Source organism: Pinus tabuliformis, chromosome 8 (genome assembly GCF_031772625.1).
Source record: "Pinus tabuliformis cultivar Carrire ecotype Pingquan chromosome 8, CPIR1, whole genome shotgun sequence".
In the NCBI taxonomy this organism is placed as follows: domain Eukaryota; kingdom Viridiplantae; phylum Streptophyta; class Pinopsida; order Pinales; family Pinaceae; genus Pinus; species Pinus tabuliformis.
This window is the reverse complement of record NC_142294.1, coordinates 88,367,928-88,385,037: the sequence shown is the minus strand read 5'-3', so window position 1 is coordinate 88,385,037 and position 17,110 is coordinate 88,367,928. Positions and strand designations below refer to the sequence as shown.

Here is a 17,110-nt window from a genome sequence, read left to right as displayed (position 1 = left end):
ACAAATGCATCAGATTTTTCTTTAATGAAATATACCCATGTTCTTCTACTAAAATTGTCCACAAAAATAATGATATACTTATTTTTGTTGAGAGACAAGATTTACATAGGACCACATATATCTGCATGCACTAGTTCCAATGGTTTACTTGCTCTCCATGACATTCCTACTAGAAATGAATCTCTATGTTGCTTACCAAGAATACATCATTCGCAGACTTTATCAATAGAACCAATAAGTGGTAACCCTTTGACCATTTTCTTGTTATATAACAATTTCAAGTCTTTCATATTCAAATGTTCATACCTTATGTGCCATAGCCAGGAACTATCATCATAAGCAACATTTAATATTGTATTTGTTTCACAAGGGAGATTGAAAGCAAAAATCCTATTTTGCAGCATATTAGTCTTAGCAATAACTTTACTGTGATCATTTTTATCATAGATTATACATTGCTTGTCCTTGAAAACAATTAAATATCCATTTTCAAAGCGCTGCCCCACACTCAAAAAATTATGCGCTAGACCAAGAACATATAGAACATCATTAATGTGCTTTAGTTTTCCTTGTTTTGTCTTCACAACAATTGATCCCTTACCTTTAGCTTCAACTGGCTTGTCATCTCCCAATAGTACATCATATTTTGTAGATTCATCTATCTCTACAAAGCCATCTTTGTTTCCTATCATGTGATTGTTGCAACCACTATCCATAAGCCACACCTCTTTGGAAACATTATTAGTTGAATGAGAAGCCAAGAATAAAGTGCCAACCTCTTCTTTTTCTTCAGAAAAATTAGCTTGTTGTTTTTGTTTTTTCCAACAATTTCTTTCATAATGGCCAAATCTTTTACAATAAAAACACTGAACTTGGGATTTATTAAATCTTTTACCTCCATCACTGTCATCATTACCTCTTCCTTTTTTGTATGCAGAAAAAATTCTTCCTTGACCTCTGTCTCCTCTGTATGTTTGTCCTCTTCCTTTTCCTCTTCCAAAAGTGTTCTGGCTTTCCTCATGAGAGGAACCACTTTTGTCTTTGAAAATATTTCCTCTTTCTTGAAAAGCTTGCTCAATAGATTTTTCAGAAGATCTATTTATTATTTTCTCATGAGATTGAAGAGACCCTATTAGCTCATTCACAGACAACTGAGTTAGATCCTTAGACTCCTCAATAGCAACAACAACCCCATCAAATTTTGTAGGGAAACTTCTTAAAATCTTCTCAACAATTTTTTGATATTTTAAATCTTCTCCATAAGACCTAGTTTCATTCATTATACCCATAACTCTAGTGATAAAATCTTGACTAGATTCATAGTTTTGCATGCACAAAGTTTCAAATTCTCTACTTAAGAACTGCAACTTCACAATTTTTACCTTATCAGTTCTTTGATATGCTTGTTGCAAAGCATCCCATGCCTCCTTTGATTTTGTTATTCCAAATATTCTTGGAAAAATAGAATCATGCACTGCTTGCTGGACTAGAAAGAGAGCCTTTGACTCTTTCTTATGATTTTCCTTTAGCTAGTTTCTTTGGTCTTGAGTCCAACGGGCAAGTGTTTGAACATCTGGTTCTGTATATCTATTCTCTATAAAATCCCACAAATCTTGTGAGAGAAACAATGTTTCATCTTAATTCTCCAAAAACCAAAGTTCTCCCCAGTAAACACTAGAACTACATATTTACACCAAGATTGTGAGAAATGCATCATACACTTCGACATCAAACCTCACAATATATTGTTGGATGCCGATTTCACCCCTAAAATTGCTGATTTTGGTCTCGCAAAACTTTGTGGGAAGGGAGACACCGTATTTCGATGACGACAGCAAGAGGGACACCCAGATATGTTGCCCCTGAGATGTGGTTGAGAGGTGTGGATGCTATTACAGATAAATCAGATGTCTATAGGTTTGGAATGTTGTTGCTTGAGATTATTGGGGTTAGAAAGAATATTGATGTACAGGTAAGCTGGTCCAGTGAATTATACTTCCCTGAGTGGGCTTTCAACCTGATTGAGAGTGGCTAGTTGGAAGTGACACTAAAAAGAGGAGGAATAGACGTTGCAGATGAGGAGAAAGCGAGGAGACTCACAAAAGTTGGATTATGGTGCATTCAATACCAGTGCAGAGATTGTCCTCTGTATGATAAGGGTTGTCCAAATGTTAGAAGGAAATGAAGAGAACGTCCCCAATCCTCCGTTACCCTTCAATTCCTTGGCTACCCCTGAAAATCCTACACTGTCCTCCACGCTGAATTCTTCAGACATGATAAGTACTTTGTAATTTTATTCGAGAATCGTGAAAATACTATGTAAGATTCTTCTCGTGCTGAATGGCCTTTACGAGAGAAATGCGACGTTGGAAAAGATTGTTTTACTAATAAAATGGGACGGTGGGATTTTTGTAATAATTTTTAATGCCATCGTAGGGAAGAGACGAGTAGGATTGTAAATTTTCCAAGAGATTTCTTAACATCATATTTAAAAGAGACATGTATATGTGATAGGCAGTTTTTTTTAAAGCCGTTTCCATATTATTTACTTTAAAATATTTTACTTGGTTCATATCTTGTGTATTATTATACATTTTAAATTATTATGTTTTAATGTCAACAAAATCATTTGATTTAGAGAAAAATCTTCAGCGAAAATCACATAGAGATAATTTTTGTTACACAGAGAAAATCACATAGAGATTTTCGCTGAAATTTTTTCTCTAAATTGATATGGATCATAGAAGCCTAAATTCAATAAAATCATTTTATATTTTTAGAGAAATATATGTTTTTATTTTTAATAAATATATAAATATTTATTTATGTGTTTATTCTATTTTGTTTAAATATTAGTTTTTAAAGGAAATATTTAGATAATATTTTATTCATTAAAAAAACTGTATTACTTAAAAAAAAATGTTGATTTGCACATTTATTAACGATGTTGGACTTTGGAACCGTTAGCATGTGACATTTTATAAATAATTTAATAAAATTAAAGAGAAATACAATTCAAAATTTATAATATTCATCTGTGAAGAGGTATTTTTTCAATCAAATTTATATTATTCATCGGTGATTTTCAATAGGGGAGTAAAGAATAAATTAATAAGAAATTTTGGTATAATATGTAAATATTATTCATCTTTAATTTTCATATAAAAATTTCATTTTTTTTAAACTTGGAAATAATATAATAAAATAAAAGACACTTTGGAAAATGATTTGAAAAAATAATTCGAATTCATGTGAACAGCAGTGAAAATAGCATAAAAATATAAAAAAATTATTAAATAATAATTAAAAGCCAGGAATATGTTTCAATTTTAAGTTTTTATTCTTTCACATATTTAGGTATTTCTTTTACATGTCTTGCTTTCTTTTCGCTTCTTTGATCAAATGTGGTCTTTAGCACATTGATTGTTATGTCATGCTTGTGACCCTGTTCTGGTGATGTTGAAGGTTTGTCTTTGTGTGTATGAGTTGTGTTTGCTATGTAAACATCTATCGCACTCACACACGAAGTTGTAAACAATGTCGCGCGAGTGTCGTCAACATTGTTCAATGATCTATCTCAAGTGTCGCACTTGTCTCTCTCAACATTTAGATAGTCACATTGAGACATGTTGACTTGTTGGTTTGAGGTGTCTTCTCGTTGAGTCATGTTGTTGGCTTATTGGGGCCTGAACCAGGTTTAGAGTTAAGTTAGCCAAACAAATCCCGGCACTATTGGCCCTTTCGACAACAATCCGCGAAGCGCGGACTGAGGTCTCACCTGAAGTAGTATGGGAGGGTGCTAGAACCAGGTTTCCGCACCCTAGAGATGTTTGATAAGTTCAAGTAGTCCACAGTTTGACCATGTGCGCAAGTTGCTACGCGAACTTTTCCGTACCCCACAACCTGATATATTTCCTTCGCGCAGCCCTACCGAGGGGCTGAACGTCGCGTTCTGCGTTATTACCTAAGACTTCAATGGTGTTCCAACGTTAGTTAATTAACTTTGCCTACTTGAGTGCTTTAAGTATACTTAACAATATAAACCATTCATACAGGTGTACATAGTAAATAAACAATATATTTGCAAATCATATCAAACATGCATTAACCCAAGAACAAATACACAGAATTATGATAAAACTTCTCTTTATTAATTCATTCCTCGGTTACAGACTCGATTCCGCCCTGCGCACTCAGTTGCAGGGGTCCACGCATTCAGCTGCGGACTACTAGGCCTCTGCGCACTCAGCTGTAGAGCCTACTCCTACTCTACAACCCAAAGACACACTTTACAATTGTGACTCAATCACTTAGACTTCTTACTCTTCTCTATATTTTTCTATCTTTTACACTTAGAGCCTCACTCTATTTATACGGTCCCATGGTCCGTGGACCATGGGTAGGTCTATCCAGCCGACATTACATTACAAAACTAGGGCGGACAACCCTGTGACTCTATTATACTTTTGCGCCCCGCGCCCATAATTCACGGAGCTTTACAACAAAATTCGATCAAAACTTGGGCTTTGAGCCCCAAAACATGCCTTGGGGGGATTCCATGCCCAAGAGGCCCCCAACACAAACATCGTGACTCGCCCTCGAGTCACTCTGTCGGTGCGGCGATCTTTGCACAGAGTCCCTCCAGCTGTTCTCCAACTGTATGGAGGTCAACAACGAACTAAGCTGCTACTTGCTGGATCTGTTGCATACACTGTTCCGAGACCTCTGTGTCGAGAGTGCTTCTCTGCATCAATGTGTGCATCCCTTATATGTGTGCGAGCTTACCTTCAATGTCTACCGTGATGGTGAAGGCCTCATCGATCCAAGGTTGGACGCGTACTTTTAGGACTGCTTCCTTATGTCGTGTCGCATCCACCTGCTCCTTCAGTGCTTTAGCTTGCTACATTCGTGCAAACCTCTGGGTGAGGACCACTGTCTGCACAGTTCCTCGGACACTATCATACTGTTGTTGGAGTTCTCACGCCTCTGTGTCTAAGCGTTGGATGTTGTGGTCCTTCTACAGAGTTGTGAGGACCTCAAGTGATTCTTCCAACATGCTAGTGCAGTCTCGCAATGCACCTCTGATTTCCTCCAATCCCACTGTGCTAGCGCTAGCGTGTTGTTCTCTGACTTCCGAGGGAGTGGATGGTTGTGCCTTTAACCACAACTCAACGATCTGAAGATTCAGCTCCAGCTGAACCTTTGTCATTTCCTCCCTATCTTTGCAGACCCCTGCTGCTAACCTGTGGATCCGTGCCTCTGCTGGTATATCTGTCGGGATGGCCAGCTCCAGGATGCTTCGGCAAGCGTCTTCAATCACCTGCACTAGCTGTTGATTTTGCAACACCAATTCATCGCTTTGCAAGCTTAATTGTTCCATATTTATCTTCTTCTCACTAAGGACTTGGAGCATGCGGCTTTCCCTAGCTCACAACTCTGCAGTTATCCCATCCTGCAACATATATAATGTCTCATGCAGGGTGTAGTGAAATTAACACTGAGGCCTTTCAGCGTGCTACCCGAAGGCCTATCGGCCTCATTTGATGTCACTAGTGCCACTTCTGGCAGCACTATTGTGTTCATCATCCACGTGCGCAACATCTGCTCTGTTGCCGTGGATCTGACTGCAAGTTTGGTCGAAAGGGTACCAACCTGAAGGGGTCACACCTGTAATTCCTACAACTGTGCTCTGAGGGCCCCCAACACAATATGGTTTTCCTACATGAAATCTTGGAGAGCCTCATTGGTGACATTGCACACCATCTCGCCGATGTCATGCAGATCACCCTCGGTTAGGGTGATCGGGTCAATGGACAACTTCGAGGCCTTTACCTTCTTCCACGACTTTGCCCGCTCTGCTGGTTGTTGGCGCTTCAGTTGTGTGGATGCGGTTCGTGGGTCCACGCCACCTTCTTCTGTTTCTACTTCCTCTACTTCCTGCCCCTGCGAAGGTGTTGTTTGGCCCTCGCCCACCTTCGCAGCTGCAGCTTCTGTTGCTGCTGCTGCTGCTGTGGCCTTTTACTACTCGTCAGAATTTTGTGCCGCATCCCATGCTACCCACACTTCTGTTGTTGCTGTTTCCTTCCTTCATTTTTCGGCCAACTGTGCGATGCGCAGCTTGGCCTCGTCTTTCTTCTTTTACATTGTCGACTTCTCGATTTATGCAATGTCTGGGGCACACCATTCCAGCAGCCATGCCTCCAAGACATTGAAAATGGCATTGTCGATGGCTACAAAGAGTAGCTTTGTCCACTGCTTTGTTGGGTCCTTGCACGCCCTGATATATATGTTATGCATGTCTGCCTTAAATTCTGCAAAACTCTGCAGACTGTTATAAACCATGGGTGACAACCGCAGTTTACGGTTGATGCACATTCGAATGTTCATCTCCATGAGCACCCAGAAGATCTTGTTGTCGGATATCCTATTGGCATCCTTCGTGGCCCAGAGCGAAGCGTACTTCGTGGCCTCCGGTAAATCTCTGTCAATTATGGGGAATTGACTATCCTCCAACAATTCCCCAGCTACGAGCACTATGGATAGCAACAACCATGCATAGTGGAATATTTTACCCTCTTCCTGGGATTCACGGAAATTCTCTAAAAACTCTATGCAGAGGAATTCGGACCAGTTAAATTGGACCCCCTCCGTGCACTACTCGGCCAGTACAACCACCAGCACCCGTACCTCGTCTGTGCGGCACTTGCGCATAACTTTACCAACAAGGATTTGGGTTGCTACGCGTACTACTTTGTCCTTGATGCTGGAGATGGCGTAGCCCCTCTTCTTATTTTCTAGAATGTACTTCTTCTTCATGGCCTCCATGATGGCCAAATCACTACCCTTTCCTTCCAATATGGCCGCGGGGTCTTCTCCTTTGTATGGATGCTGGGAGAAGTGATGAATCAAGTCTACTGTGATGGGGATGGGCTCCTCCAGCCATAAGCACCCATCATGCACCAGGCAGAGCAACTGTCTGATGACGAAAATGGTTATTGGGGTGCGGTGGAAATGCGGAACCCAAAGTAGTTTCAGCAGCTCAGCCTTCTCCACTACGTGTAACCACTTTCGCGGCTCTAATGCTATCACCATCCCCACGGTGTTCTACTTCATGATGTTTCCAGTCTCAAGGTGAGGAAACTTCTTGTGGTCAGTAAGGTCCCAATCTTCAAATTTCATGGTTGGCACGCGGTCCAGGTGCATGCCTTCAAACCTAATGCCATCTGGGAGAAGCAGGTTCTGGAGTGAGCTCCTGGTCTCATCCGAGTCTTTGGGCACTTTGGCCTTCCCTTTTTGCGGGGGACATAGTCATGTAGTTTTTTCGCAGAGTGCGTATGCTGAGTATCCACCTCCATGGCTTCATCTTCTTCTTTTGCGATGATAGGCTCTTGCAAATCTTCTTCTTCTTCGTTTGTTTCTATAGTGACAGCTTTCCCCTTCTCCTCCATCGACAGTTTGTTGCGCAGCGGGTTCTGCGGGGACACGCATACGGGAGCCATTTCTTGTTTGTCCTTCTTGGGTCTTGGCGTGCGCGGTGATTTCGGGATTTTTGCCACAATCCTGGAACCTTCTAGAACATCCCCCATAGTTAGGGCTTGTGTGACCTCCTCGATGGTCACTTCTGCTATCTCCATACCATCCTTAGTTGTTGTCATTGTATCTGTGTTGCAATCTATCACTCACAAACTCAAGGTCTCAATCAACGCTCGGCTCACAACACTCAGGGTTCTACTCAATTGCTCAATTCACAAATGACCTAGTGTTGTTTGTTGGGAAGCCCTTTGTATTTTATAGTGCTTTTTGAATTCAAATTCGACCTTTCCCCCCAATTTCGGTTCATTAATGCTTTCTTGGCAGCAGATTTTCCCAAATCTTGCACATAAATCGTGTCTTAAATGCCTTCCCCTCACTCCATTTGGCTTCAAGTCGAGCATCCCATCATGAATAGTGACTTCAACGGTCACTTTCTGGCCAACTCGCGTGGCAGCACAGCCCCTCATGCGCGGTCGCAGACCTTGTGACTCTTTTCTTCTACGCGCATCTCCAATATCACGCAGCTCCCAGGCAGAATAGTTTATAATCCTGTGCCACCTTCCAACTGCCTAGAGTGCTAAGACTATATTTCTGTCAGCTAGTCAGTTGGTTGCACCACCCATGTAGAGTTCCATCTTGCCCTCCATCATGGTTCCTGGAGAATCCCCACCTTTTATTGTTATGGTCGGCATCGCGCACTTCACCATTTTCAACGCGCTACCCTGGTCACTATGCTTAGCAATATGCGGTCCAAGCCAAGGCATCAGACTAATCAATTCACGACGATAGTTCTCAAACTTGTTAGCATGATCGTACGCACCTTGCCTTAGCATCCTAGTTTTTTCGGTGAGAAACTCTTCCTTGATCTCATCCTCCAGCTTCTTGACTTTTGCATCCACCAGCGCGCTTTTCTTTCTTAACTGTACCTTTCTTCTTCAAGTTCTTAGAGTCTAAGGTTTCCCTGTTGGATTTCTTCCTCAAGTCCCATGCGTTCTATTTCTTGTGGCTGTGTGATTCCTTCTTTCCAGGCTTCGCGAACCATCGTATCTATGGGTGCTGCTATTCGTGGACTAGGCTTTGCATGCTCCATAGGGATTATAGCTTCTGCTTCATACTTCAGCTTCGGAAGTGCCCGTGCAGTCAGGGTTTTGCATATGGTCCTATAAGTCCATAGAACCATTGGTACGCATAGGTTCGAGTCAGTTCGCTTCGCATGGTGGACCACGTTCAGTGCTTCGCGTACTTTGTCAAAAGTTTCTGCATGAATATGCTTCTACATGCTTGTTCCTACCATACTTTCTGGTCGTCGTTTGTGCCATTGCCTTCCCTGTTTCTTCTCACCGATTGTATTTCCTACCGTGCAAATGGTGTGCCTTCATGTAGGTTGTGCACCATATGCCTGTACCCATCTGGCCAGGTGGGCGTGCGGGCTGTTTCGCCCATCATACTTGGCTTTCATCCACATTTGAGGCTTCCCAAATCGTAGGCACATCATCCTTCTGCATTCACGTCAATCCTCAAAATTCTGCTGGTGAGTATCCCACCACCTTGCAGGCGTAGTGCATAGTACCCATTTTAGAGCATCGAACCACTGCTGTTCTGACACTTCTTTTTCAAATTTGTTTAGGAAATCATCCACCTCACTCAACCTATCATACATAGGCAGATCTCTTACCTCTGTTTCCATGCAATGCAACGACCTTGTCATCATGTTGTAGTTGAGCGTGGTTACCTCATGTAACTGGTTCTGCCGTCGTTCTATTTCCTCGTCCAAATCAGAGGTGCAGGAGATTTCGCGCTCCCATGAGAGTCTGCCATCCACTATTGGATTCACCTAGTCCTGCTCTTGCGCGGTTATCTTGTAGATACAATCTAGATCATCCTCATTATCATTGTCGCTCACTGGCTCTGTGTAGCGCGATCCTTCCACAGGGTCTAAAGGTACCACTATGCGCAGTGACTTTTTCTCAAAAGTCATCTTGCACTTCTTCAGATTTATCACTCCATTCATGTCAGTGGCCCAATCTATTCCCAGTAGCGCGGGATAGGAATTGTTGTCATCAACATTCTCTATCACTTCAAAATCTGCAAGCACGCTTGCACCTTCAATATCTGTCGTTATTCCCTTTAATCTTCCCATATGTAGGATCTTTTGTTGGTTCACCATTCGTAATTGAATAGGAGACCATTGCAGCATAGGCCTGCCCATGCGCTCCCATGTCTACTTTGGCAGGATGTTCACGTCCGATCCTAGATCCAAAATCACTTGATCCATCTCGTAGTCTCCAATCTGCGTGGTCAATCTCATCTCTCTTCCTGTTCGCGTTGTGTGCTTCCTGAGCTTCCAAACTACGCGCGGTTCTCCTGGCACGGTCCCAGCACATCTAGTTATGAGTTCTTGCAATGCCTTCACAGCTTTGTTATTGCGCAGCAGTTTCATGCATGTCTCTAAGAATGTAGTGAGAATTGATGGGTCCATTTCTAGTTCCAGTTTGTCTTTACTTCCTGCAGTAGAGGCATCTGCAAAGCTCTTCTTAGCCTCCATGAATGTCTCCTTAGCGTGCTCTAAATCGAATTCTGATTCCTTTGTTGGAGCCTTGCGAACCTAGGCACTCTCTTAGGGCTGCTTGCCTTTTTCATCTCCTATCGTGATACCACTTCAGAGCATGATATTTACGTTCGGGTCCTCCTCGTGCGACTCAAACCTCATCATTTGCAGGTTTTGTGTCGGGGGAGGTTGGAGTGCTCCTTTGTCGCGCAACCTCGCTATTAGCATGGGACAGTCCTCCATCTCATGATTGAACTGGGTATAATATAAGCCTGATGGTCTCATCAGATTTGTACAATTGCAGGCATAATGCCCTAGCCCTCCCCAATTGTAACATATCAGCTGGCTGCGACCTCTTCCTGGTCCCATTCCACCTTGACCTCGTCCGTGCCCCTGAAATCCAGTGCGTGCCATCCGTGCATTTTGATCGAGGGCCCGTGTTTCGGTCTGGACTCTGTAGGTAGGAGTTAGATCCATCACCAGTTCATAACTTCTATAGGTGCGCTCATCGTGGCCTACTGACCTGTAGAAATTATAGAACAACTGCTGGGAAGTTTGCATATACTTCTGTAATAGATGGTAGTTATCTATAGCATGCTTCCCTCCTATCTGATAAATTGGGCACCATAATGTAGGTGCCGCGCTCGGCCCTGCTTGTGCCTCTAGTCTCAATGGCGTTGGTCCTCCTCCCGCCATGTAGTTCACGAAGACTGGACAATGGTCCTTGTCATGTCCCTTGCCTTTGCACTTTACGCACCATACCTCCTCACATGCTTCTAGGCGAGCTGTCCTATCTTGTTTCAAACTTTGCATCTCAAGGCACAAGTTTTTCAACTGTGCGTGTATCTGTTGAACTCCCAGGTTAGGGTTTTGTATCAGGGTCTCGTGCAGTCTCATGCGATCTCCAAGGCCTTGGCTTGAGTGGTTAGCTTCTTTTGTGACAGTGTGTTCCTTAGATGCGGCGTTAGCAAAGCTACAAATCATGCACGGTGTTGCCCATCCGTCAAGGTCATATTGGCTTCACGAATTGTACACTTCAGTCTCTGATCCATCTCCCAAGGGGTCTCGCTTGGAAGCATCGTGATTTCCTTAAATCCAATGATCAACTGTGTCTTTAATTTTGGCCTGCTAAATTCCTTGTTTAGCACAGCTTGGATATCCATGATCCCTGTGTTTGGATTGTCATTGGAGTGCTTAATGTACGAAGTCAGTGCGCGATCCTGTAAAGCGCTAACCAACGTTTCTTTCTTTATATTGTCATCTATGACTCCCTACGCTTCCCATACAATCCTTACTACGAACCAAAACTGGTCCAAATATTCATTCCCTACTCCTTTGAACACCGACAATTTTATCACTCTTGCCATATTGAACTGTGGTGGTGGCGGAGGTGGTGTGGGCGAAGACAGGGGTGAAGATGGTGAAATTGGCAGTGGTGTAGGTGGAAGTGGTATGCGCAGAATTCGCTGCTTTATCAAACTAATCGCACTTCTTGGTGAGACCTTCGCAAGCTCTTCCTCGCTTTCTCACGAAGGTGAAATCAAGGGGATATTTTTTAGTTCTGTGTTACCTTTGTTTCTGTAGATCCTCCCACTTCGCGTAGCCCCAAACATCAATTTATTCGCATAACTTGCTTTTCACATAGTAGCATTTTAATCCAAGTGTTCAAAGATTTAACGTAATTACCTCGTGGTCCTTTGAGGAAGTATTGTTCCGCCTCGCTATAACTGACTGAAGTATCTACCGCAAACTCGATGATAAATCCTCCTATAATTCGATCGAGCCAATGATCCACATGGTGCGCGATCTTATCTTCCGATGCTTCCAATCTGTGCACCAACTTTGGAGTCCACACAATAGGTTTGTCGAGCCTACACCTTCCTTGACTGTCTGCTAGCTTCGTAATCCACTCGTATAACTCAGAGGGGAAGGATGCAAAGAAAATTTCATGGATTTTCGTATATAAGTAGCAATCTAACCACTCTTCCTTTGATAATCATGGATTCCTATTTTCCTGCGCCGCAAACTCGTGAATCTTCCTGTCCAACCACTCTTCAATTCCTTTCTTTGTTGAATTCCAGTGATACGACATCAGACATCTGTATGCAGATCCCGATCCCGGCAACAGAACCATTTTTTGGCTTATTGGGGCCTGACCCAGGTTTAGAGTTAAGTTAGCCAAACAAATCCCGATACTACTAGCCCTTTTGGCAACAGTCTGTGGAGTGCGAACTGAGGTCCCACTCGAAGTAGTATGGGAGGGTGCTAGAACTAGGTTTCCGCACCCTGGAGATGTCTGATGAGTTCAAGTGGTCCGTAGTTTGATCCTGTGTGCAAGTCGCTACACGCACTTTCCCATACTCCGCAGCCTACTGCCTTCGTGCAGCCCTACTGAGGGGCTGAACGTCGTGCTCTGCATTATTACCCAAGACCTCAATGGTGTTCCAACGTTAGTTAATTAACTCTTCCTACTTGAGTGCTTTAAGTATACTTAACAATATAAACCATTCATACAGGTGTGCGTAGTAAATAAACATTATATTTACAAATCATATCAAACATGCATTAACCCAATAACAGATACACAGAAATATGATAGAACTTCTCTTTATTAATTCCTTCCTCAGTTACAGACTCGACTCCGCCCTGCGCACTCAGCTACAGGGGTAAACGCACTTAGCTGCGGACTACTAGGCCTCTCTGCACTCAACTGCAGTGCCTTCTCCTACTCTACAACCCAAAGACACACTTTACACTTGTGACTCAATCACTTAGACTTCTTACTCTTCTCTATCTTTTTCTATCTTTTACACTTAGAGCCTCACTCTATTTATACAATCCCATGGTCTATGGAACATGGTTAGGTCTATCCAGCCGACATTACATTACAAAACTAGGGCAGACAACCCTGTGACTATTATACTTTCGCGCCCCGCACCCACAATTCGCGGAGCTTTACAACAAAATTCGGTCAAAACTTGGGCTTTGAGCCCCAAAACATGCCTTGGGGGGATTCCATGCCCAACACATGTTGAGTGTGTGTTTGCAAGGTCATGTATACATGAGTTCACTCGCTCACACACTTAGAAATTTTTTTGAAAATATGTCGACTGGACTACCCTCCATCAGCTGGACCTCCACTGTGTTGCACTGTGCAGTCTCAACCCTCAGTGACCAAGCACTGTTGCCTAGAACTGTGCATATCTTGAGGCTACCCTCCAGGCAGTCTGCACTACGCAATTCTGGGATCAACCCGGATGACTGTCACACAGAACAGTGCATAAGTTGCCCAAGAAGCCATCTCTGTTTGCGCTCCCCGCAAGCCTATACATCAAGCCTCTATTTGACTTGAGCAATGACCCAAGGCTACACTCATCTCCAAAACTACGTAGAAGATTTCCAACTTGCCTACCTAAAATGCCTGAAGAAACTGCGCAAACATGAAGGACAAACATCCACTACCTCTCACTACATTGTCACAGGAAATTGTGCATTTTTTTAGGCAATCCCCTTATTGGCCTGCTCTCCACTCCTCCTAAAAACTGTACAGTTTTCAGTGACAGGCCACTTGCTGCCCAAAACCCCACTCAGCAAGCAAAATGCACAGTCATGCCATGCTTTACTGCTTCCCAGAACTGTACATTTCTGACCAACAAGCTCCCGCAACCTGATCCCGACCTCTTGCTGAAAACTACGCAATGTTCACTGCCAGTGCTTCATGCTGCATGCACTGCCTCCCCGGAAAAACTGTGCAATTTTTCCTCCCATCTGAGTCATCTCCCACAGATGTCATTGTTGTCCCGAACTACTCAACCCAACCTCTCAGTGACCTTTGCGTAGTTTTTCCCAAGTGTCCTGGAGCCTCGCATCCCGGCCTGACATGTACTCTGCATTGTTTCAGAGCCTTGTCCTCTCTCCCGGTCACCTGCATCCGGAAACAAAAGGCAATGCATCATGGTAGACTAGGGGATTTCTAGATTTGATGTCATCTCATCATGAGTGATTGCAGAAATAGGTACATGGATGAGACATGGCACGACGATGAACGAGATGAACAAGGAGCACATGCTAGAAGACTTGCTCGCGGTTGGATGAACACATGAAGCATACCAAGTAGCAAGTGAAGGAGACACATGCACATGCATGAACCATCAAGCGAACACCAAGACCATTGAAGACTCCACACACTTTTCCATGCAGAGGTGAAGCTATGGTACACCACGAGCACACTCATCACTCAATAGCACAAAAACTCAACATGAAGAGAACAGCCAACATGTGCATACCATCAGTGTCATGTCGATTTTTGTCATGAGTTGCCTCGGCCACATCACTACTTTGGTTCATACTTGTGTAATCAATGTAATGTAATGTGGATGTCCAAGAGATCCACGAATGAAGTTAAAGGGTCATGTATGTCGAAGGGTCATGCAAGTCAAATAGTCATGAGGGAAGTCAAAGAGTCACAAGGGTCAGTTTCACCCTTGGCTATATATACTCCTCATTTGTACATGCAAAAGAGTTTTCACCTTGGCTCCTCCCACATAGCCTTGAGAGTCTATAATATTTTCTTTGAGGAGAGAGCAGTGGCTCCAACGCTCAACTACTGGGGCTAGTGATGTATGGTGTATGAATGTGTCTTGGAACTTTCACTTAATTCAGTAGCTTGTCACGGGCGAGCATGTTTTCACACATGTATTGTATTCGCTTGTAAGACTATTCTTTGGACGCTTGTAATGCATGTTTCGTTAACTTGTACTAAGATAGTTGAACTATTTTGGTTGTTTTAGTGCATATGTTGTTGGAAATGAGTTGTATCAGTTGTTATCGTTGTCTCACCCATGTGGACTAGACAAACTCATTCTTGTAAACTTGTTATAAAGATCGTCGTGTTCTTGTGGACTACTCCATTGGGTGTTGTACATGCTATATTCTCACCTTTTTGTATGTGACTATCACATCCATGTGGAATACTCTGTTGGAAGCTGCATAGATCCTATTGTGTGGTGTGTTTCTACCTGAGTTGGGACTACTCCCTTTCTACTTGAGAGTCACTCTCACCCCCCCTGCCATGAAAGAAATTTGACACGAGTGACACTAAGCACTCACCAGGCACATGAACATCATTGTTTGAAGACTAAGTATACCACTCTCATGTGCTGACAAGAAAGAGCTAAGGCATGTCTTTAAGATAATGGCAACTAGTCCATCATATCGGATGGGACTCCTACACCAAACAGTGTGAAGTCTAGTTGGGACTTCATACGAGGGAGATCCCCTGAATGTTGGTGGGTCCAACACCGTCAACAAAATGTATGGGTGGAATCCTCAATGCAGCCTTTGATAAACATCTTGTCACTATTTGGGAGAAGTATAGTTCATGCCAATCAGACTCAGATGAATAATTAGAAAATCAGCAGAATCAGTTGCATGAGGTCTCTACACTACAATGCAATAGGCTTACAAAGTATTTGCGTTGTATATCAACTGAGGTACGTAAATTACCTTATTATGATGGGCTAGACGATTCCAATACTTTTCTTGACCATTTTGAAAGAGACATACCAGAGGAGCACAGGTTCCAGGCTCTAGATTTGGCTTTAAGAGCTATGTCTGCAAGATGGTGGGGAACCCACAAGGATAACATTACTGATTGGAAGGAATATCGTAGGCTAATGAGATTAAGATTTGGCTTTGGAACAACATGGCTCAGTGAAAATTACATAGGTAAGGATGTCCCCCACAAACATCTGGCTCGATGGACTAAGGCTTGGGGTGAGGTACCTCAACCGGAATGGGTACATATCTCTATTCATACCTTAGATGTTATACTTACGAACTCATATTTGGAGACGGAGCTGCGACACGGGACCGTTGATTGGAATGAAATGAAGGATATTTTTCTACTTACATTCAGCTTTGAAGACGGTTCGAATGCATTAATGGGGCACTTCAGGTGATTAAGGCAGCGATCTTCTGAACACCAATAGAACCTATAACTTGGATGCAACTTGATTGGAGCACGCGACTACAACATGCATTGCAATTCTACAATTTTACTATGGAAGAAGGTGATGAGAATCCATAAAATATCAAAATTCTTGAGTCAAAAGGACTGTGCAAAGTTGCATGACCTGATGCAAATATCCATGATATCTCACAGCCGGTAAAGACAAAACAAGTAAATATTGGCTCAGAAGCAGAACCAAAGTTTGCGCACATTGGTGACTATTGGGATGAATACACAGTCGGAAAGGTTGTTGAAGTACTGCATGAATATCAGGACTTATTTCCAACAAAATTCGCTTAATTGAGGGCATAGTAGGTGATTTTGGTGTGATGAATATCAATTTAAAACCAAACGCGAAGCCGATTAAGCAGCGCCCATATCGACTGAACCCCAAGTACAAGGAAAATGTATGAGAAGAGTTTGATAAGATGCTCGCGACAGGTATATTGAGCCAGTGGAAGAGTCAGAATGGGTCAGTTTGATGGTGGTCCAGGAAAAGAAAACAAAAGGTGATATAAGGATCTGCATAGATATGTGGAAGTTAAATGATGTATGCATGCATGACCCCTTTCCTATGCCTTTTATAGATGAGGTTCTAGAAAATGTTGGTGGACAAGAGGCTTATTTGTTCACAGATGGATTTTTGAGATATCACCAAATTAAGATTGTGCCAGAGGATAGAAGCGAGACTACCTTCGCTACAGAATGGGGGTCATTCTAACATACACTAATGTCGTTTAGAATGAAAAATTCTCCTGTGATATTTTCAAGGGTGGTAGTCATCGCATTCAAGGAATTTATTCACAAATTTTTGGAGGGGCTGATGGTAAACTGTGCCAAGATTGTTGTAATTGTTGATATTGCAACAAGATGATGGAGCTTAGTGAAAAGAGTCGCCTTCACTAAGTGGGTCCGCAGGCTATTTTTGGCGCAAGTCTGTTTTTAGACTATGTCTATTTTTAGACATATGGATCATGTCTATGGATTGCAGGTTGCTGTTTATGGATGATTGGTCAAGT

The 17,110-nt window shown here is 42.8% G+C and overlaps 1 protein-coding gene across 1 annotated transcript; it reads right to left on the bottom strand.

The window, feature by feature from the left end:
- Positions 1 to 206: 206 nt before the first annotated feature.
- Positions 207 to 716, bottom strand: LOC149234275 (uncharacterized). The gene has a single exon (XM_089368209.1). It carries the CDS (start codon positions 714 to 716, stop codon positions 207 to 209), a length of 510 nt encoding a protein of 169 aa, XP_089224335.1.
- Positions 717 to 17,110: the final 16,394 nt, after the last annotated feature.

Coding starts and splice junctions, on each gene's coding strand:
- LOC149234275 (XM_089368209.1), bottom strand. CDS start 716: ATGGATAGTGGTTGCAACAATCACATGATAGGAAACAAAGATGGCTTT.